Raw genomic sequence first — 22,714 nt, 5'->3', positions numbered from 1 at the left:
GCAGCAGCACACAGATTGATTGAACGTGTAGTGTACAATGTTATGGACCATAGACAGACAAGTCGGTGACGTCGTCGCACCTGTTTGTTTAGCCAGCCTACCATCGTGTGGTCATAATGGTTCATGACAGCATTGTGTCCCGGTCTCGTTCTCTTTCGTAGGCGTTACCATAGGGCGTCACCTTTTCCTCCGAGGTGGAAAGACTGGTGACGCGTGGTTAGGCCTCACCAGACTTTTCTATGTACAGTCGGTTCTCTCTTTGCCACGGTCTCACGCATGCGCGTTCCTTTTCCGCCCGCTCGCTTGTAGGGGTAGCAGTGTCCGCGTGTCTGAGGGTTCCATCTGAAGAGAAATGCCGTCCCAAATCATCTTTACAGACGTAGATACCACCATGGAGGCGGACAGCGGCACCGTGGCGGAGGCCACGCCGGTGAAGGTGAGCGGAAAGACGGCGTCGTGGCGGAGAAATGAGTGAAACGTTACGGTCTGTCTGTGACTGTCGTGTCTCCCGTCGGAAAACATGTGGATCAACGTGCAGGGTTGCCATGTCCGCTTATTATAAGCAGCTTTGGGCTTGTTTTTATGTTAAGTTATGTAATATTGGTAGTTGTTTTTTTTGGGCTTCTTTCTAAAGTGTAAGTTGCTTATTTGGGCTTGTTTCCTAATGTTGTTTATAAACCAGTGGTTCATGTCAAGGACCCCCAAATTAATATGTATTTGTCCACAGACCCCCCCCCCCACATCTGAAAATATTGTGCCAGTGACCCCCATAAAACAGATTTGTGTTAAAATTTTGAAAAAATGTTCCAAAATAGCTTTGTTTCAAGATGACCTGTTAACAAGCTCACAACACGTCGCATCGCAACGCATTGTGAACTTGTAGGTCAGCTATTTTCAAATAGCCGTAGCCTAAAGTCGCTTCATCTGGGCTTGTTTTCATAGACCTGGTTGCTTATTTCTCTCACTTAACCTGGCAACAGTGTCAACGTGGTGCTTAACCGAACTCTAGCTAGCTATGTAAATGTTACATTTTAAATGTGTCGTGATCCTGATGTGTCATTACTTACGTTTAATATGACACATGGTGTATTATTTAGCGAAACGTAGACCCAATAGCAGTGAATGGCGCATATCTAAGATCTAAACTAAGTACATTACAGCTAGTTTCTGTAGCATGCTAGTTGTATGGTAAATGAGTGCCTCTCAGTGTCTGTGTCATATACACACTTCATATGACAACTGATATGTATTAGCCTATTGCCACAACGACAGCAGTGACACGTTGTGTCTCCAAAGATCTATTATCACGTTCACGCCATGATCATGTAAATATTAGATCATGTGAACCAGCTAGTTTTTTCTTTAGCTTGCCGCTAGCTGTGGCCCTTTAAAGGGCCATGTGGTTTTCAGCTGATTGTGAAGTCATATGGAAGTTGTGTTGCCAGATTTTGTGAGAGAAATAAGCAGCCATGTCTATGAAAACAAGCCTAAAAGAAGCAACTAGACCACTGCCAGTATACATTGAAAATAGCAGCCAGATCTACAAGTTCACAACGCTGCGTTGTGAGCTTGTAGATATGCTATTTATGCAAAAATCTTGAAATTAAATGTAGAATATTTGGAAGATTTTAAAAACATTTTAACACAAATCTGGTTCTGGGCTCCCTGGCACACAACATTTTCAAATGGGCATTAGGGACCATTAATTTGGGGGTCGTTCCTTGACATGATAATATTTGAGGACCACTGGTTAAAATAATGAAAAAACTGGAAGCAAGTAAATAAGCAATAATAAGCGGACATGGCAACACTGGTCGTGACCAATGGAAAAACACAGTGCTGCGTTAACATGTCTTTGCTGAACACCTGAAGGCGGGGATTGATGACGTTTCAATAGCTGGGCTGGTGTTAGCTAGATCAGAAGAAAATAGTTTTACACAAACATATAATAGAGGGATATAGGATAGGTGGGCACTAGGGGCATCTGGGCACCTCGATGTAAAATTGTCTCTTTTGTCCAAAATGTTAAAAAATTTAATATTTGAAAAATAAGTAACAATGTAAAGTGTATATGATGTGAACATGCACGGTACGTCATTATAAGACTTAATTTTATCCTTCAACTTCTTGATTATGTCCCAGAAAATGGTTCTGTAGCAATTGTAGAAATATTAGACCTTAATTGTCGAATGTTTAAGCCATGTTCTAATCATGTATACGTAACATTACTTAAGACCATTTTTCATTTTTTTTAAAAACATTTTGGACAAAATAGCCCATTTCACATCGAGGTGCCCAGATGTCCCTAGTGCCCACCTATCCTGTTACCTAATAGGAGAGAGCTTGTGTTGATAAGAAGCTGTACTCAAAACAATAAATACCAGGCCTGCATGTCATATCGTCTTGATTCTATAATATTTATATTTTAGTCAGAACCTAGGCCAAGGATAAACATTATCCTTACATGGCGGTGAATCTAAGAAATGATTACACATTTGCAACAAGATTTATTATTTATGTCTTACATTAACTTACATTAAAGGACGACTTAACCCATTTTCAACCTATCTTCATATAATTGGTAACTAATGCTCATGATAACGGGGTCCCTTTCGGGACCCTGTTTACCTTTTTTTGTATTTGGTAAGGCGGTATCCAGGGTCCCTTGACAGTCAATCCACTCTCCCATGTACCCGCTGGGACCACTGTCTGGTCCCGGGCAAATATAACGTTGCTTAAGTGTTGCAGAGATTTTTCAAAGATACCATCAAATGCAGTGGGCTCCTGCGGAAACATGCATTAATCGGTGTTGATCGGCGTTGCCGTTAAACATTTGTAATCATTTTTTAAAAACTTTAGCTTCTCTCTTCCCCACTTCCCATGTCCCGCCTCCCTGCGTTGTGATTGGCTATTAAAAACATACATTAAAGCATGTACGAGCTCGGCCAAGTAGTAACGTAGGACGCCAATCACAACGAGCAACGTTATATTTGCCCGGGACCAGACAGTGGTCCCAGCGGGTACATGGGAGAGTGGATTGACTGTCAAGGGACCCTGGATACCGCCTTCCCAAATACAAAAAAGGTAAACAGGGTCCCGGAAGGGGCTAGGCTGTGGACAGTTCAGAGTCCCGTCTACCAGTGACATCATCGATGGGGAATCCAAGCTAATAGAAACTGCAGGCTTTCTATTCCTGGAAAGTTGCAATGCAATAATAGAAGCCATTGTTTTCGTGTTAATAAAAATCTAAATAAAAAATGTGAAATCTTGTTGGGGAAAATAAAATCCTGCCTAAAGATGATGTCACTGGTAGACGGGTTTCTGGACTGTCCACAGCCCTCCTATGAGACACAGACGAGTAGGAAAAAATGGTACCATTTTATTATGAGTAGTGAGGACCAATTATATGAAGATAGGTTGAAAATGGATGAAGTCATCCTTTAAAAGTAATACAAATTTATGTCCATGTTTGATTTAATTGAGAACATATGTTGTCCAGTGCTAGAGCATGGTTAATCATTCAACATATGTTTTATACTGTAAGTTGACTGTTTGTTTTGCTGCTCATACACAAGTGTACCTGCTTAATGTTTACTGCATCTGAACATCTACTGCCTTTGCCTGCTTTCTTAGAAAATCAAGAAGACCAAGGATGGCAAGAAGAAGCAGAAACAGCTGGAGGTAGAGGAAGAGCAGCCAGATTGTGAGCCTCCGGCCCCAAAAAAGAAGAAAAAAGACAAGCGAGCAGCGGACCAAACCAGTGACGGGGCCATAGACATGAATGGCAACTGTGATGGTGTTAATACGACACCAAAGAAGAGCAAGAATGCAGAACCCGACACAGAACCAGACACGGAGGAAACTGAAAAGGTTGGCACTCTTTGAGGGGATGAATAGACAGTAATTCCAATCATTAACAAAAAGCACTGTTCTAATACCGACCCATTAACCCATTCAGACCGGAAAAGCATCTGTCATTTTGGATGTTAACCACTCTAACCATTATCTTATACTTTGGGCTATTAAAAAATAGCAGATATACAAGCTCATATGAACTTGTAGATCTGTTATTTTGGAAAAATCTTGAAAATTTGTGCAAATCTTTGAATATATATTTTTCAAAGCGAACATCTCAAATCTTTGCTTCTGGGGGTTCTACAAATGTCTTCCAAATCTTAACAGTTTTTTGAAAAAACTTATGTTGCTATAATTTTTTAACTTTCATGTCAAGGACCCCCAAAATGATATGTATTTGGCCGCAGACCCCCATCCCAAAATATATTGTTCCAGGGACCCCCCAGAAACAAATATTTGAGTTACAAATGTTTGCTTTAAAAATACATACCGATATATATATTTAAAGATTTGCACAAATTCACGATAAAAATAAATAAATAGCCTTACATTTATTCCTCTCTTCAGAAAAAGAAAAAGAAAAAGAAGAAATTAACCGAGGAATCGACCAATGAAGCTTCACCTCAGACCAACGGACAGACAGCCAATGGCGATCCACCTCAGACCAACGGACATTCCACCCCAAACACCCCCATTCAGACCCCATCTCAGTCCAGCGATGACTCAGACATTGACAGTGAGAAAGAAACGGTGAGGCTCTTAAAAGTATTGTGCAGTGTATTTTTAATAGTATTTTTTTTTAAACCCTTCTTTTTTCCACAATGTACTGTAGTATTTTAAACTATTTTTAAAGTGTTTTAAACAAATTGTTTATTCATTTAGTTGACACCGGAGCAGAAGGAAGGGGCCTTCTCAAACTTCAACCTCTCCCAGGACACCATCAACCGGCTAAAAGGTAGATTCTATTTTGATATGTTGCCAGCATTAAATTCTGGTTTCTCAACACACAAATACATTAATATCCATATCTCTCTCTCTCTCTCTCTCTCTCTCTCTCTCTCTCTCTCTCCAATCCACATGATTCTCGCTTCCTCTCTTTCTTAGCTCGGGGAATCTCTTACCTGTTCGACATTCAGATTAAGACGTTTAAGGCTGTGTCTGAAGGAAAAGATGTTATCGGCCAGGCCAGAACAGGAACCGGAAAGACCTTCGCCTTTGCCATCCCATTGGTGGAAAAACTACAGAATAACTCAGCGCAGTTTAGCAGAGGACGCCCTCCTAAGGTCAGAATAGTTACATGCATAAAATGTACACACACACAATATACTGTAGACGGACACCATACTAGTCCTACGAAATGTATGCTGAAAGTGTTGGTGGACTGGACACTTAAAGTAGGGACCACGCATAGAAATATAACTTTTTCCATGTAATTTCTAACACAATTCACTCATTCACTCAATTCTAACTTTCCTTTTTGTTATCTCTGTATCGCTTTGTGTCTCCCTCTGCCTCGCTGTCTGTCTGTCTCTCTCTTTCTCTCTACCAGGTCTTGGTGTTGACTCCAACCAGAGAACTAGCTATCCAGGTGCATAAGGACTTCAAAGACATCACCAAGAAACTCTCTGTTACCTGTTTCTATGGAGGCAGCTCATATAACCCACAGAGTGAGTTACGTGCGCACACACACAAATACCTTTTAATTCTCCGAATGGATATTGCAATATAATAGAAATTAATTTGCCAGTAAAAACAAATAAGGCTCTTGGCTGTGTGAGTGGTGTTGGCGGGGAGATCATCTTTGCAGATGTCAGCACGTAAATGCTAAATGTGGTAACAGTGCGGTGGTAGCGGAGAGTGACAGTATTGTTAATGACAACCCAGCTGACTTGTGACACAGTTAGGAACCACATTACCTAATAATAACCTCTAAAATGGTTGTGCATTTGCAGAGGCCCTCCACAAAGTTTCTTGCTTTGGGAGGAGAGCAGAACACGGTGCCGACCCTCCGCAGACAGTTTTTACAGAACAGCTCTTAACAGTTACATAGTTATGACTTTCTCGATTGTCACCATTGTTTGTTTCTTTTGACTCTACACTGCCATCTAGTGGATAAATTGCTTAACATCCATACCAATGTAAAGAAAGCATGGAAATATGTGAGCACACTGAACAGTGACGGTCGGTTAAATCACTTGAAATGGACATATTAATTTTCATATGTAAAGGGAGTTTAAATGGGCTTTAACCACTAGCATTAGCAACCCTAGCATCCTTATTCTGGGAATGTCATGTTAGGCAAAGATTCAGCGTAAAAGTTAACATTTTGGTGACAACTCCCTCTCCACACTGTTGGAAATTCCCAGGCGACTACCATTTTGTTTGTCAGGGCAGCTCCTTCTTGAAAGTTAATCTATGTATTAACTTACATTGTTGGTCGAATTATATTTTGTCTATTTGTGAATAGCGTAGTGCTGCACGATTCTTGCTCAAATGTGAATCACGATTTTCCTCCATAAGAATTGAGATCACGATTCTCACACGATTCTCACACAATTCTCTTGTAAATATAAAAATATTAAGCAAAAAAAAACGAAAATCGAGATCGCATAGGTGTCTGAATCGAGATCACGATCTTTTTTCGATTAATCGTGCAGCACTAGAAAAGCGGTTTTAGCGTCTGATCATCAATACACCTAATTGTCTGAGGGAAGTAGCCGTTTATCGATCTACTGCCGGTGGCTCTGTGGCTACGAAGCTACTAGCCGCTAGGTAGCATCTGAAACAGTCCGTGGTTGGGATGGCTCTTATTTTTCATAAGCTTGCAAGCTTTTCTGACAGTGTCTGTCGTATATGTCCTGTATGGAATGAAGCTTGCATCCGCTGATGCACTCGGCTGTTCTGCAATACTTTGTGGTTAAGGTCAGTGCAGTTCCCATACCAGGCAGTGATGCAACCAGTCAGGGCGCTTTCGGTGGTGCCTCTGTAAAAACTGGTAGGACCTTGGGGTCCACACCAAACGTATTCAGTCGCTTGAGAAAATACTGGTGCTATTGTGCCTTCTTCACCACTAGTTCAGTGTGTAAGTTTTTGAACTTGCTGATCCTTTCCACCTTGGTGCCATTGATGTAGATGGAGTGTGTGCTCTCTCTATGACTTCCTGTAGTCCACGATTAGCTCTTTGGTCTCCAGACACATCTCTCCTGTAGGATGTCTCATCGTCTTGAGTGATCAGTCGTATCATCAGTGAACTTGACCACTAAGTCGGAGCTGTAGGTTCAGTGCACATGGATACATTTTAGGTGCATGTGTATATAAACAACGTTCTACCGTGTACACACACACACACACACACACACACACACACACACACACACACACACACACACACACACACACACACACACACACACACACACACACACACACACACACACACACACACACACACACACACACACACACACACACACACACACACACACACACACACACACACACACACACACACACACACACAGAGAGAGAGACCTTGAGCATTGACCATTCAACTTTGTTATTTGAAAGAAATTGCTAAATAATACATTGCTCCTTATTAAGCATTCGTTTCTAATCTTGATTCTCTCCTTCCTCTAGTGGATGCCATCCGTATGGGTATCGATGTTTTGGTGGGGACCCCTGGTCGCATTAAAGACCACCTCCAGAACAATAAACTGGACCTCTCCCAACTCAAGCATGTTGTTCTGGATGAAGTTGACCAGATGTTGGACATGGGATTTGCAGACCAGGTTGAAGAAATACTATCTTCAGCATATAAAGCAGGTAATTGCGAACGCAGCGGAAGGAGGCGCGCGAAGTGGAGCTTACTATGAAACCCTGGGCGATATGTCGATATGTATCGTCTGGACGGTAGAAAATGTTTATCGTTTAATAGGAAGCTCTATCGTTTATATCGCAAAATGTCGCAAAACACGCTTTACGGCAGTATTTACGTCACCGACGCGACATACGGCATGCCCAGGGAGGCACACTGCTAAAGCATAAACAAAACAACCATGGAGGAAGACGTAGCAGACCAGGGTAACAGTACTAATTCGCAACAACAACAAGAGGATCAACAAGATGTCCAGCCAACACAAACCGAGGAGCTTGTACCTAAAAGAGGGGGAACTTCTGTCGCATGGATGTGGTTTGGATTTAAAAAGACCGACACGGACCAGTCTGGTGTGTGTGTGTGTGTGTGTGTGTGTGTGCATGCGATGCGAAGAGTGTGCGCGCACTTCTCTCATACAGACAGTAGCTGCTCATTCCTCCTACCTGCAGGGTTGACTCTTATTCCAAATAAATTACTAGGCGCCATCTGAAAAGTCCTTAATGCTGTAAACAGCTTCCAACAACAACTCTAAAAGACGATGTGATCATGATATCAGCCATCCATTCCACACCGCTGGTTTAATTCATGTGCCTATACAGACGTCTTCTCATCTATCCAGCTGTAGCCTATTAAAGCTCGTTAAGACTGGTCTGAAAGTTTAACAAAGTCCACTGAGCAACAGAGTAGTGTAACATTTTTAGTCAGAGGTTAAAACAAGCCAAAACAGTGACATAAGGTGAGCTCAGAGAGATGAATCAGGGACCCCCTTCTATATTGTATGACATTTTTACTTGGTCTGCTCTTTTTTCCCCTCTACACCTATATACCTCTTTGCCAAAAATAGCAGATCTACAAGCTTGTGATCTTGTAGATCTGCTATTTTTGGCTTTAGTCCTCCTTAGAAATGGGATGCTAGTGGTTAATGTAAAAAAATATCATATCACACAAAGATTTGGCGTCCCCCCCTGTAGTAACTCTGAGGACCCCCTAGGGGTCCCGGACCCCCTGTTGAATACCTCTGGACTAGAGTGACATAAGGTAAATTTCTCACCTTGAAAATAATTAAATGCAGACATGTCCTGCTATGTGTCTGAATGGGAAAACCTTATTTATTTCTTTTTGCTTTTAGTTCAAATAAGAAAATAATTTTGCATTAAGTTAAGATTCTGTTAGTTAAAAAATATTACCATTTTTAATAAATAATAATTTCAATAACTGATCTCAATATGGACCCATAAGTTTTGTCAAAATCATGCAGCTCTATAACAGCAACAGCCATAACAGCAATGGTACAAATAAAAAAATAAAAAATAAATGATATAGGCTACAGTAGTATTCTTTTAAAAAATCTTCTTGTTTTTGTAATGACTTTAGGCCTTTCGTTGCATCGTTAGGGCATCAATATTATAGCCATATCATGATATTAGACTGGATATCGTCTGTGATTTTGGATATTGCACTATTATGATATGGCATAAGTGCTCTTTTCCTGGTTTAATCTTATTGGTTCTCTGTATTGGCAAATACACAAAATTAAGTACTTGTACTTAGCCTGAAAAAAAATCTAGTTAGAAAATAGAATGTCGGTATCGGTAAAACCGGTATCGGCAGGTCAGACTTTTAAAAAACCGGAAATCGGTATCGGCCAAGGATTTTCCAATCGGTGCATCTCTACCTACTACCTTTATTTGTTGAGTATATCATTTCAAACTGCATTTCCACATTGCAATTTTATGTGAACTATTCATTAATTGAATTTACCGAAAATGTGCTATATCGTGATGTATATCGTATCGGGATATAAAATGAGCTATATCGGGATATGAGATTTTGGTCATATCGCCCAGCCCTACTGCTCGGGTTGTGTGTGTGTGTGTCTGTGTGCACTGCCTGTGTGCAGCCGCGCCCCCATGTGACTCACGCTCTCATTGGCTGCTGACAGATCTCAGAGTGGAGCTTACTATGAAACCAACCCGATCGCCCCCAAACACGGTGAAATAGCACGGATTGACAAACGGCAATTCCGTGCATAGATGACTAGGAACCCCGAAACTCTGTGCATCGGAGAACCATATCCCCCCCCCATTAACTTCAATACGAGGCGGAGGCAGTCACGTGACTTTCTGTCTACGCTCTCCCCATCACGGTGAAATAACACGGATTACAAGTCCGTAAATACACAACATTTTCGAGCTGCGTTCCCTTCCCGCGTTCGCGCGTCTTACTTGTATATGAGAGATGTTATTATTTAGCTTCAGAGACTTAGTTAACGCTCATGTACAAATTGTTACAGTGGACATCAATGAATAAAAGTACCTGTTGCATTGGATACATTTACATCTCCTGTCTATGTGTCACTCACCACTGTAACCATCTGTGTGCCTTGTCCCCCCCAGATACTGAAACTTACCCTCAGACATTGCTGTTTTCGGCCACCTGTCCCTCCTGGGTCTATGACGTTGCAAAGAAATACATGAAGCCAGGGTACCAGCATGTCGACCTCATAGGCACGCAATTGTCGAGAGCCGCAACAACTGTAGAGGTAAGAGTTCATGTCTGCATCTCTGTTTACACCTGAGCTAAAGTAGCATGTAAATTGTGTACCACAAGAACCCTTTTCAAGAACACTCTGTGCAGAATTCTATGCTCACAACGCACCGCGATGCGTTGTGAGGTTTTGGTGTGAGCTTGTAGATGAGCTGTTTTTGGCAAAGAGATTTGGTGTAGAGGAGGAAAAGGAGGGCCTAGGCCCCTGGGGACTGCGGCCAATAAGGTATATAGGATTTAAGCGGTTAAAGTGCTCGTTACCAACCTTTAACCTGCGTGAATCCCCCATGTTTTTGAAAAGGTTTGTTTTGATGTGGTTTTAAAAGTCAGCTTTTATGAACTTTGACTTCAGTTTTATATTTGCATTGGAAGCATTTAGCAGTTGTGTTCATCCAAAAATGTGATGGGCTGAATGAATCCGTCTCCCTCCCCTCCAGCATCTGGCCATAGCATGCCACTGGTCCCAGCGTGCAACAGTGCTTGGTGATGTGGTCCAGGTGTACAGTGGTAGCCAAGGCAAAACCATCATCTTCTGTGAGACCAAGAGAGAGGCAGACGAACTATCCATGAATCCGGCGATCAAACAGGTACACACACACACACACACACACACACACACACACACACACACACACACACACACACACACACACACACACACACACACACACACACACAATGAACCAAAGGAATGTTGGCCATTACCCAGTGAAACGTCTTGCTAATTCAAACCCAAACATAATGAAGCACGTCCTTCTGTGTCACTCATCTCAAACATTAATATGAAAAAGCTTGTTGTTTCTTATTGTATTCATACTGTGTAACATGCTGAATGTGATTCTATTTCAGAGTTGCCAGGCCCTCCACGGTGATGTCCCTCAGAAACAAAGAGAGATAACACTGAAGGGCTTCAGAAAGGGGTCCTTTGAGGTTCTGGTGGCCACCAACGTAGCAGCCCGTGGGTTAGATATCCCTGAAGTAGACTTGGTAATCCAGTGCTCTCCACCAAAGGTATATTTTGTTGTATTATATTATATTATATTACTGACGATAATTATAACCGGGCCTGGACATGTGAACTATTGGTCTCAAGGTATAGAAACATTAATTCAATGTTTTGGCTTTTATTAGCAATATGAATACACTTTTTTTTTTTTTAAGAAAAGCATGTTTACAGTGAGACATTAAAGCTGCAATCTGGAACTTATTGTAATGAATAAAATGTTGTTTAAACAATCTGTATGGTAGAGTATATTAACTCTTACCCTGCCAGAGTTTTTTTCAGAACAGTCTGTAGCCTGCCAGGGTTTTGACCGATTTTGGTACCTTTTCGCATAGCCACAAAATATTTTTCTCAAGTATGATTGATCCCCAGAAAATGTCCAATCACAGATGAGATTCAGGTGTGGTTTCACAAATGTCAACGAGGTCAATTTGACCTTGTTGTCATGTGTTGTTTGATGTTTGAAAATAGCTCAAAACCAGTAGTTTCAAACCAAAAAACATTGTGAATTGTTTGTCCGTTTCAATTTTAACATTGAAGTGGATGGAGCAGCAAATCTTTGGAAATTGTTATCTCCTTATTCGTTTGGAATATCGAAAAGGTGTCAATACTAAATAATTAGAGAATCTTTTTAGATTTTTTTTTTTTTTGAAGTTTTTTTTTCTTATTTTTTTCCAGGACGTTTTTAAACGTCTTTGGCAGGCAACAGCTAATTTCTCAAAGACGTTTATAAACGTCTTTGGCAGTTATAGAGTTAATACAATATAAATAGCTCATCTGCAGTGGTTGGAGGTGGTCTCCCTACTCTTCCATTGAGAAACGTAGACCCTGGTGTTGGTTAGGACTCTTACTGGTGGACACGTATTATTACATCAAGGTCATAAGTGCACCAGAGGCCTGAGTTTGACTCTCGGGTAGCACATAAAACTTGTAGATTGCACTTTTTTAAATTATGATAATGATCCACACATCATCCTAAATTGATGAAAATCTAGAACTTGGTGTGTCTGTACCTAATATTCCGACTCTTCTGTCCGTTTGTCTGTTCTATAAGGATGTGGAGTCCTACATCCATCGTTCAGGGCGTACAGGCCGAGCAGGCAGGACTGGAGTGTGTATCTGTTTCTACCAGAAGAGAGAAGAGGAGCAACTACGCTACGTAGAGTACAAAGCTGTGAGTCACTATGTACATTTGACATTTTTGATTTTCTTTCCAGGGGACAGGAAGGGATGAGAGGAGCTGAGTGACAGACAAGTGGCTATGTTAGAACTGTTTGAGCAACAGCTGCATGGAAAACGAGGCTTTAACCACATGAACCCTAGCATCCCTATTCTGGGGGCGAACATTCGGTTGAAAATAGCTGATCTACAAACTCACAACGTGTCGAGTTGCGACACTTTGTGAGCTTGTGATAGGCTATTTTCTGCAAAGATATTGAGTGTAGAGCGAAGAACAGAAGTAGCACTAGTATAGACACCAGTCCACTAACTATATGGTTTAAGTGGTTTTAATCCGTGGGTTTCAAAACCTGGAGTGAGGCATGAAAAGAGGAGACGGAATGAAAAAGTAAACTAAGAGCAAAGGGAGGCTAGAAATGAATCAATGGAGGTTGAGCCGCTATACTACAATGGCAAGGCAAACGTCACCTTTAACCAATAGAGTTCAAGTGTGGGAAACAGATTGTTGGCATCTGTTCATTTAACTTTATTGTTGGCTGAATTTCTTAGTTCATTATTGCTTTGTTTCTTCCTGCAACCAGGGCATCACATTCCGACGTATTGGCATCCCCACTGCCAGTGACATCGTCAAGTCATCCAGCGATGACACTCTCAAGTAGGTATCCGTGGCAACCAGTACTTTGCTAACTTGAACTTGGAGTAGCCTTAATCAGTGGTGTTCTATATTCCCAGTGGGGAGAGCCAGCCAGGTGGAATGAGTTAAAAAGATGTTTGCATCCGGTATAACTGGAAGGCCTTTGGCTCACTGCCTGGCTGCCCGAGGCAAGAACACACATCAGACACAGGCAATGCTATGAATGACATATTGCTTGTACATCACACATAAACTGCTGTTAATGTATGCTCTCCCCAGTGACGGAGCAGTACATTTTGTACCATATTGTGAATTAGTGGCAATATTTTGTCTCGATAAGAGAAATAAAACAAAATATATATTCGGTTATGACAGCAATACTTTTTGACTTACTATATATACAATAATGTTTCTTTTTTCTTGGCATACATACTTAAAGCATTGATTTATCCTAAGAACATCTTTTAATTTCAATGTAACCTTTGAATCATATCCAGGCTTTTGGCCTCCGTACCGGCTTCTGCCATCAGCCACTTCAAAGAGTCTGCTGAGAAGCTGATTGAAGAGAGAGGAGCAGTTGAAGCTTTAGCTGCTGCCTTGGCCCATATTTCTGGAGCTACCAGTCTAGAAGAAAGATCCCTGCTCAACTCTGAAGCGGTGAGTTATATATATATATATATATATATACACACAAACACCATGTAGAAGCACTAGTCAATGCTAAGTAACTGTATACTGTACATACACGTATTCTTGCTGTGGGAGTTGGTTCATAAGCAATCATACAGACAGTCCAACCAGTGCATTCACACACAAACACCTACCAACCTCTTTTTCTCCCATCACTTTATATCTACGGCTACACATGTCTTAGTTTTCCAGTTATATCCTACTTAAAAGTTCTAGTTTAAGGGCCCTTGCAGTACATTGCAGTACATATCTAACTCTGTTGTTCTGTCCTTGTGTCTTTGCTGTGTACAGGGTTACACTACACTTAAGATGGAGTGTTCTCAGGAGATGCACAGCATGAGTTACGCCTGGAGATCCCTCAAAGAACAGCTAGGAGACGAGATTGAGGAACACGTACAGAGAATGAACGTACTTAAAGGCAAAAGTGTATGTACACACACACACACTCACCTCACACTCACACACACTCGCGTATATAGGCACAGGCAGTAGCGCTAGAGATTTTCTGGATTGTCCCTCATCACCAATGTGTGTGAATTATAGAATCACCCAGTAAGGATTGCATGTTCTTTGAGAAGTTGTGTGATGTAGAAAATTCCCTTTCCTTACTTACACTCTTCCTGTGGATATGTATTTGAATACTTGCTGCCCTAATCTCCTGTAGCATTTAAATAACTTTACCAGTTAAGCCCACTGAATATGACTCATGGGGCCCTATCTTGCACGATGCCATATGCCTTATCCCTAATCTTTTTAGGCATTTTTGTAATACTTTGAAAAACATTTTAAAATAGTGAAAATAGCCGATTACAAGCTCACAACAAGTAGCTGTAGCTCGGCTAGTTTCACTATTTTAAAATAGTGAAATATTAAAAACTCCTAAGAAGATTAGGGATAAGGCCCATGGTGTATTTTACATTATTGCCGACCAAGCATTTATCGCACGTTACTGCCAACTAAGCGTTTATCTAACAAAATGCATAAAAGTTGTGTAGGTGCTAGGTGCCTATCTGGAAGCATGGGAACCCACAGTAAATACAAAGAAAGGGGATAATTATCTATGCCAGGGGTGTCCACGCTTTTCTCAAAGGGGGCTGTATTTGAAAATACCTTAGGGCCGACTGCATCCCCTGTCATACTGTACATTAGGACCATAACAGAGTCACATACAAATGCATTGCATTGAAACAATTTTATTTAACTGCAGTGCAATATCAATAGTCTTTTGTTGGCAGTGTAGCAAAATGTAAGTCATTCATCTGTGCTGTGAACAAAACAAAATATTTTTTTTCACATGCATGCACAGCATTGCTATATTTACAGGCCAATACATTGTCTTTTGTTCAAATGGGAGTGTAGCCAAATGTAACCAGATGTGAAAAGGTTTCTACACAAAAATGTAAATAAAACAAATGCCTTTCTATCACATCTTGAGACTGAAACATCACAAGGAACGAATAGAAATTCCTGGGAGAATTTGAATTTGTTTTGCAAAAGTTAATTTCAAAACGATCAGAAACGTCAAAGTATGAATTTCAGAAGACATTTCACTTTGAACATGTCTGATCTATGCACACAGATTTTTGCTCACTCAGGTGTGCATTTTGTTTTTTGTCTTGTCAAACAGGGAGTGTGTTTCGACGTCCCATGTGCCAAAGTCAAAGAGATGCAGGTGAGTGTTGGTTTATGTCTGAATGTGAGCCAAAATGTATAACATTAAAGTAGTTCAAAGCAATATGCATATTTTTAAAAATACATTTGGTATCTGATTATTAGCTTTGTAATTGATATGTAAAGTAAATCTAAACATTTTACCTGAAGTGTTTTTGTTTATCTGTTAATATCTGGCCCACCATCCCTCTCGTCTATTAGGACAACTGGAAGGATGGTCGCCGTTGGCAACTGACTGTCTGTACAGAACTCCCAGAAATGGAGGAGAGGCAGCATAACAACCGCGGTGATGGAGGCTATGGCGGCGGCGGTGGTGGTTACCGTGGCAACAGAGGCGGCGGCGGCAGAGGAGGAGGGTTCCGAGGCGGAAGGGGTCGCAGTGGTGGTCGTGGAAATGGCTTCCGAGGGCAGAAACGCAACTTCAGCCAAGCCTTTGATCACTGAAAACCCCACCCATGTTCTATAACCCTGCTCTGGACTGATACGATTTGCTGATTTTCTTTATTGGCTACCAGCGATGGACTTTGCTCTATACACACCGTGGCCATTGTTGGTGCTTCTAAATAATCTTGCCAATCCGATGTGGCCATCATTTTACAAGCTTAAATTGAATCACAGGAGAGGTGACCATGATGAAAGAGTTATGTGAACCTACTGTTTGATCAGCTTTGACGAGTCAACCCTTATTTAGATGGTCATGAGATGACTGGCACTGTGCCACAAAGACAGAAAAAAATATGGTTTTTTTTCTCTCTCTGTGTAGGTGCAGCAGCTGGCAGCCTTTTAGTGATGCCTGGTGTGTTTCTTTAGGTAACACTTTAGTTGAAATATGGTTAATGTATTCATGACGTCCATAAAATATACACAATATAGCATATTTACCATATAAAATTGCCACCTGAACAGGTTTAAATTACATGGATACTTCTTCAAAGCTGGCATGAACAAATCAGATGACATTAACGTATCATCTGTCATTACCTTTTATAGCACTCTTGCTGGAGTGATTTGTATTCAGGCGTTATGAATATCCTGTCAACTGGGTCTCGGGGAAAGAAGAGTTGCAGGGTTTTTTTACTGCCTTTTTGGGGAACAGTGTTTGGTGTGGTTAGACTCAAGCTTTGAAAAGTGCAAGTCACGCCATTCTGAACTGCTTGCCTGCCACTAACAAACCTGAAAAGAGTGTCAACTTGAGGCATGTCGTCAACACTCTTTTTCAGTTGAAAATATGTCATTTTCGTCAAGCAACACTCAACAACAAAAAGCCTAAATTAGCCGTAACTGTACAATTGCCACTTGTGCTGAGTATGGTGGAAGGTGCCTTGTGAGGCACCATTTTTGCTCTAAATCCACAGGGAATGTTTAAGACGAGCGTGTTAGAACGTCCACTTCAGCTTGTCAGCGTGAGTGCCACCCTGAAACCTGTCCCCAAAATGACATCAGATGATTGCATTTGCAATTGCTTCTATAACTGTGTCTTGTGTACTGCATCCATTCATTTGAATGAGTTAACTTGGTCATTAAAAGAGGTCTGAAAGAAGAGAATAAGTTTGTGTCTTGTTTTTAAATTTGGTATAAGGGCAGAGGGTCTCAAAGTGATGTAATTATTCTTGAGGTGCTTCTACTTACAGTTCAGGTAGCACAGTCAAAGGTTATGCTAAAAGGATAACAAAGTCTCTTCCCAAACTTTCATCTTAAATTCCAATTAATGTGTGGAGGAAGAAGGCCCAAGTAAGCATCCCTGGGTCAAAGTGATAATGCTGTGTAGGATTGGCTCTTATGGATGAGCATGAACAGGATTACTGCTTGGATATGCCTGTGAGGTGAATTGAAGGACCAAATAAAGGATTGTGTAGTAAATGATTGCTCCCCATTCCCCTGGCTGTGTCTCGCCCGTGGATATAGGTTCACAGTTTACATTCCTCCACTCAACTTTGTTCAGTGGTGTTTTTTTTGTAGATGTTTCTTTATTATAAAATTCATGTGAACACAGAAAGACATTCCGGAGATAACTGTGCACAATAAGGAAATCTAATCGTAACAAAAGGAATAAGAAAAAAAGATCTTTCTAGAAGCTCCTTATCTTGAGTTAGACCTTGACCATCTTATATGGAGTTAGACCTTAACCTAGTGTCTCTATTCTGGGGTGAACAGAAATCTACAAGCTTACAAGGGGGCCTAGTATAGACCCCTGGGGGACTCCGGTCAACTAAGGGTTTAACTGGTTAATTACTGTATGTGCAATTTCATTCAATGTAAAACATTTAAGTTATCCTGCTGTTGAGACATTTGTAGCATCATTTCATCAGCTGGCCACATACTAGGAACTGACATGCAGTTACTGCAAGCCTCTTGAAAAGCAGCAGTCGTAGTAGTACTGTCTCTAGGAGGAGTTTTGATATCAATTCATAACCTCTCTAAATGATGATTAAATTAATTAATTAATTCAAATAATTGTCAGTTTAAATACATTCAAATGGTCACTTCACTAAAGACATTATAGAAGCCCTCAGGTCCAATGTAAACACACTATACAATTGTCAGTTCACAATATTCATTGGGGCAAATACCAATACATAGAAATATTCTACTTTATGACAGTTTAAATATGGTGCCTTTCCTTCAAACATTTCAGTATGGAACATTTCATTATGCTTAAGTGTTTACTCTGTAAATGTTTACTGTTTCTAAATAGTGATGTGAAGTTGATTTTCATCATTGAAACTGAAATAAGCTTTTTTTTATTTTTATGGGGGAAAAAAACATATTACATTGTATGTAAGTTATTCAAGGGGAAACAAAAATGTAAGTTATTCAAGGGTAAACACAAATGTACAGTACATGCCCACTAGTTACCATTTGAAATCTGAACAAATCAATATGAAAACAATGCTATGAGGCTGTTCTGTACCATTTTTATGCAATTAAATTATAAAAATAAATTGTAATTTACATTATAAATACATCAAAACTGACACATTTTCTCAGTACAAATGAATTCCCATGCTTTTCCAGTGGTTACAGGCAACTGGTTGCTAAGTAATGTATTGCCATTAAATGTGTTGTTGATGGTTACAGTTGGTTGCTGTTGACTACATTTGCAAGTCATCCCCGGTGATAACCAATCCGTTGGCTATCTGGTTCTCTATAATCATTCCATCAACATCATCCTCCTAGACAACACATACATTAAAAGTTAAAACAGCATTATTTTGTGTGTGTGTGTGTGTGTGTGTGTGTGTGTGTGTGTGTGTGCATACAGGTGTGTCACTTACGTCTTCCCTCTCCTTGTAGTCTTTCTCTGTGCTGCGATAAGATACTACGTGGATCAGAGTGTAGATCCTAGAAAGATATAGAGAGAGGTCAAGTGGAATAGAGGCGATTATTAGAGGATGATTAAAGGCGGGCAGAGGGAGAAGAGGATATATACAGAGACAACCACAAACAGAGGAGAAAGAGAGGGGGTAGTGACAGGAATACACAAGAATACACATTTTGAACAAAGTGCAATGACGATGAGGCATATTCCTTAAAAATAGGATGGGTTTTGGCACAAATAATCAAAATCTATCCTCATCCAGTGGGAAGGAAAATATTTAGCACAGATGAAATACAATTTGTTAAGCTAATTTCAGAGCTAAAAACCATTAAACATTTAACCCAAACCTGAATTTCAGGTGAAGAGAATGTTTCCTTCTTAAACGCATCATTTCTATCCAGACTTTGAAGCCTAATTTCTGCCCAGCCGTATGAAGATGTCGCGCAACGAAAATAGCAGACCTACAAGCTCACATCTGTGTTGTTGTGAGCTTGTAGTACTGCTATTTCCGACGTGTGACACCGTCGTGCGACAAAAATACTTAAACCTTTTCTATGATGTTATGATATCCTAGGCTGAATGGTACAGTAGAAAAATGTCATAACTCCATCCCGGGTCCGCCACAGCTAAAAACGCGCGCCAGGCCTTGCGCTAGATCACATATTTTGATAACAATTTCTTTTTTTAGATCTGACGATCATAGTGACAGAACACTATGCAATGTGATTGTCTTGAATGTGCCCCACCGGAAGTCTCGCTAGACGAGATTGAAAGCTCGAGATTGAAATCTCGTCTAGCGAGACTTCCGATATCATAACATAGAAAAGGTAAGGAAACCGTGGTCCCAAATTCCCCTTTAAGTATAGATATAATTGGTTCTCACCCTAGCCAGAGACCCCCAGGTGTGCTTAAAGGGGTTCAAGGGGGGGGCCAGCAAAATGAGTTAATAAATCAGTTTAACAAGTATAACTCATTTAAAAAAAAATCTTGAACAAATGTGAAAACATTTTAACAACACAATTCTTGTATGGGGGTCCCTGGCACAAAATATTTTCAGATGGGCATCCGCCATAGAGCTATATATAAGAACAGGGTCCGCAGCTAAATACATATTAATTTGGGGGTCTGTGACAGGAAAAAGTTTGAGAACCAACGCAGTATATAGTATGTCTAGTTCTAGTACCTGTGATACAACATAGCCAGGAACTGAATGACGAGAAGAATAGCGAATGACAACAGGAACATTAGACTGAGAGGCTCCACCTGTCAATCATCAGCACAAACAAGAAAAGCAATGTTATGACATCAAATAAAAACATGGGCAAACTAAAGATTTAGCAAAAGTGTAAAACTATATATTTTTCTATTCCGTCAAGCTACTATTATTCCATAAGGACTTTGTCTTAAGGAACTTAAGGAATCCTAGTTATTTAGTTCTTTATTTACTAGACATTTACTCACAGTGTTAAGTAAAAAGCCTAAGCACTGGCATTTCAATTAGTCTGCAGTATAATGAGCCACTAAACAATGAAAACATTTGTCTTTATCAACAGACACCAGTGCTGCTGAAGAAACAATACTCTGACAGCCCTGTAGAAACATTTCACACAGTACGACTGACGTCTGATGAAGACAAATTGAATATTGAAATCGCTTTTCATTCCCATCATTATCGGCCATATGTCATGATCTGTCTGGTGGTTCAGCCATGGTTTCTTGCTAACCATGAGGTATTCATCAGACTGTGTGCCATTTGGATAGAACTTGGGGATCTTGATGCTGATGACATCATTTCCTATGGCTTGCAGGAAGAAGGTAGCTACCACCCACAGCACGTTGATGATGAAATATAGAAAGACCGCCTGCAGGGAGGAGAGACACATGAAGTCTTTGCATGAGACAGACAGATAATTACGTTTATTAGCGGTATAGAACATAAAGATTCCAGCAAAACAAATCAATGGCGAACTGACCCTGTGGAAGGAGCATTATTACTAAAACCTGCCTTCTGAACTCAGGTCCTGATGTTATGTCCATTTAACTAAATAATAGAAGAGTATAGCCGCACACTTGTAGCTGCCGATGCAAGTTTTATTGTGGCTGTCTTCTTCAGGGCCCTGAAGAAGGCAGCTTAGTCTCTGTGTCCACAATAAAATTAGCATTGGCAGCTACGAGTGTGCGGCTATACTCTTTTATTATTTAGTGTTTAATCCGTTGGCTGGCACCTCACAAGGACCGGTGTGCTGTGCACCTTTGGTAACCATATCCATTTAACTAACCATTTACTCCACAGTGCCTGGGGGACAATGACACTCATGTCGTGGGGCTTTTTCTGCCTTTATTGATAATATAATAATAATAATAAACTTTATTTATATAGCACCTTTTTAAACAGTGTTACAAAGTGCTTAACAACATAAAATCAAACAGTGAATCAAGGATCATAGATAATTACAAGTATCAGTGAATATAGATGCACCAAATTTCTGCTGTTTAGGAGGTTAAGAAAGCCTTTCTATAAAAATGAGTCTTTAATTTCGATTTAAAAATGGTGATGGAACTAGCAACCCTGAGGTCCAATGGGAGGCTGTTCCAGAGTGTAGGGGCCCTGACCCTTGGTCACCAGCCTAGACGTAGGAAAATCTAGTAGGGCTGCATCGGAAGACCTTAGACGGCGGACAGGCACATGAGGTTTTAGGAGGTCAGTTAAATATTGTGGTGCCAGGCCATTAAGAACTTTAAAAGTTAACAATAAAATCTTAAAATCTATTCTAAAAGTTACTGGCAGCCAGTGTAGTGCAGCCAGTACCGGGGTTATATGTTCGGATCTTCTAGTCCCAGAAATGAGTCTGGCGGCGGCATTCTGTACTAACTGCAGGCTAGATAGTAGGCTGACAGGAAATAGCGAGAGAGATGGGGGGGGGGGGGCGGTGACACACAGCAAAGGTCGTCAGGATCGGGAGTCGAACCCGCAACACGCTGTCAGGTTGGATTACCAGCCTAGGTGCCCAGACGGTTACGCCAACCGTCCGGGCCTCTTGTCGGATTTTTTAACAAAAAAATTACTCATTCATCATCATAAAGCCTTGTGATAAGGGAGGAGGAAAAACAATCCTCAACACAGAAGAATGCCACAGACAGTTAGATGATGGACGCTTCCATTAAATAATTAAACTAAATCCCACAAAGTATACACCAATGAATTGGTTTGTTACACATAAAAAACTGCAACTTTTGGGTGTCTTTGAAATTATGACATGAATACTGATGTGGACAAAGGCACACTCATTATTATGAGAGTTTGTAATTTACCTACCAAAATACCCCAAATATTTCTGCATAACTATGTGGATTATGATTGAATGTATGTATTTATTTTGATATATACACAAACACACAGTGTCACTGACCTTATTGCGTAGTGATTTCAACTCTTTGGTGACCTCATCCAAGTGCGCCTTTGTGTCAACAATAGGGGTCAGGTAGCGATCAATGAGCTTGATCCAGAAATCGTTCTCAGCCTAGGCACAAACACACTTATCACTCACCATCACTCTTTCCAATGCAAGTCAATATCCTGATTATTGCTCTTGGGAAAGCAACAAAATAAGGCGAAAAAATAATTTGCAGAGGTAAATGCGATTACAAAAAATGTAAGTCGTTCACAAAGTGTTACAATCTTCAGTGTGCTTGGTGTTGACAATGAATACTGGAATCCACACAGGATTATTTCCATAGACGTATTCATCCCACTGACAGAGCCACTGAGGTTGAAAGCACCGCTGATATCTCAGTGATTATTCTATCGATAAATGTTTCAATTATAGAATAATTGAAAAGCAGTTATTTCTTTTATAGTTTTTATACCAACGAATCTTTTTATAATCGACTAATGTCGACCTTTAGTCTGATTAGCCTTAACTTTTGCAGCCTTCACAGTCC

At 40.5% G+C, this 22,714-nt stretch overlaps 2 protein-coding genes across 2 annotated transcripts in view; one reads left to right on the top strand and one right to left on the bottom strand.

Annotated features, from left to right (window-relative positions):
* The first annotated feature begins 276 nt into the window (after positions 1 to 276).
* Positions 277 to 17,001, top strand: ddx21 (DEAD (Asp-Glu-Ala-Asp) box helicase 21). The gene is made up of 16 exons (XM_080413663.1): positions 277 to 436; positions 3,634 to 3,870; positions 4,423 to 4,605; positions 4,738 to 4,810; positions 4,960 to 5,138; positions 5,405 to 5,522; positions 7,492 to 7,677; positions 10,126 to 10,271; positions 10,714 to 10,863; positions 11,126 to 11,287; positions 12,334 to 12,453; positions 13,040 to 13,113; positions 13,590 to 13,749; positions 14,074 to 14,208; positions 15,410 to 15,454; positions 15,655 to 17,001. The coding sequence occupies exons 1-16, from the start codon at positions 353 to 355 to the stop codon at positions 15,895 to 15,897; spliced, it is 2,295 nt and encodes a 764-aa protein (XP_080269789.1). The 5' UTR covers positions 277 to 352; the 3' UTR covers positions 15,898 to 17,001.
* Positions 17,002 to 18,545: 1,544 nt separating this feature from the next.
* The window catches only part of chs1 (chitin synthase 1), a gene marked incomplete at both ends in the record, with an annotated part of 27,885 nt that continues 23,716 nt past the window's right edge, over positions 18,546 to 22,714 (bottom strand). The window contains 5 exons of the mRNA XM_080423256.1: positions 18,546 to 18,626; positions 18,729 to 18,795; positions 19,956 to 20,035; positions 20,497 to 20,634; positions 22,183 to 22,293. Coding sequence (XP_080279382.1) covers positions 18,546 to 18,626; positions 18,729 to 18,795; positions 19,956 to 20,035; positions 20,497 to 20,634; positions 22,183 to 22,293 — 477 coding nt within the window. The remainder of the gene's footprint in view (positions 18,627 to 18,728; positions 18,796 to 19,955; positions 20,036 to 20,496; positions 20,635 to 22,182; positions 22,294 to 22,714) is intronic.

The sequence above is a fragment of the Gymnoscopelus braueri genome, assembly GCF_963280865.1.
Source record: "Gymnoscopelus braueri genome assembly, chromosome: 1".
Taxonomy (NCBI): domain Eukaryota; kingdom Metazoa; phylum Chordata; class Actinopteri; order Myctophiformes; family Myctophidae; genus Gymnoscopelus; species Gymnoscopelus braueri.
The sequence above is the reverse complement of the archived record's forward strand: the minus strand, read 5'-3'. Positions and strand labels throughout refer to the sequence as shown.

Excerpts from the sequence above, each read along its gene's own strand:
- ddx21 (XM_080413663.1), top strand. The coding sequence starts at position 353 with ATGCCGTCCCAAATCATCTTTACAGACGTAGATACCACCATGGAGGCG. Across the intron at positions 437-3,633 it reads CGGAGGCCACGCCGGTGAAG|AAAATCAAGAAGACCAAGGA; the intron begins GTGAGCGGAAAG and ends CTGCTTTCTTAG. Across the intron at positions 5,523-7,491 it reads CAGCTCATATAACCCACAGA|TGGATGCCATCCGTATGGGT; the intron begins GTGAGTTACGTG and ends TCCTTCCTCTAG.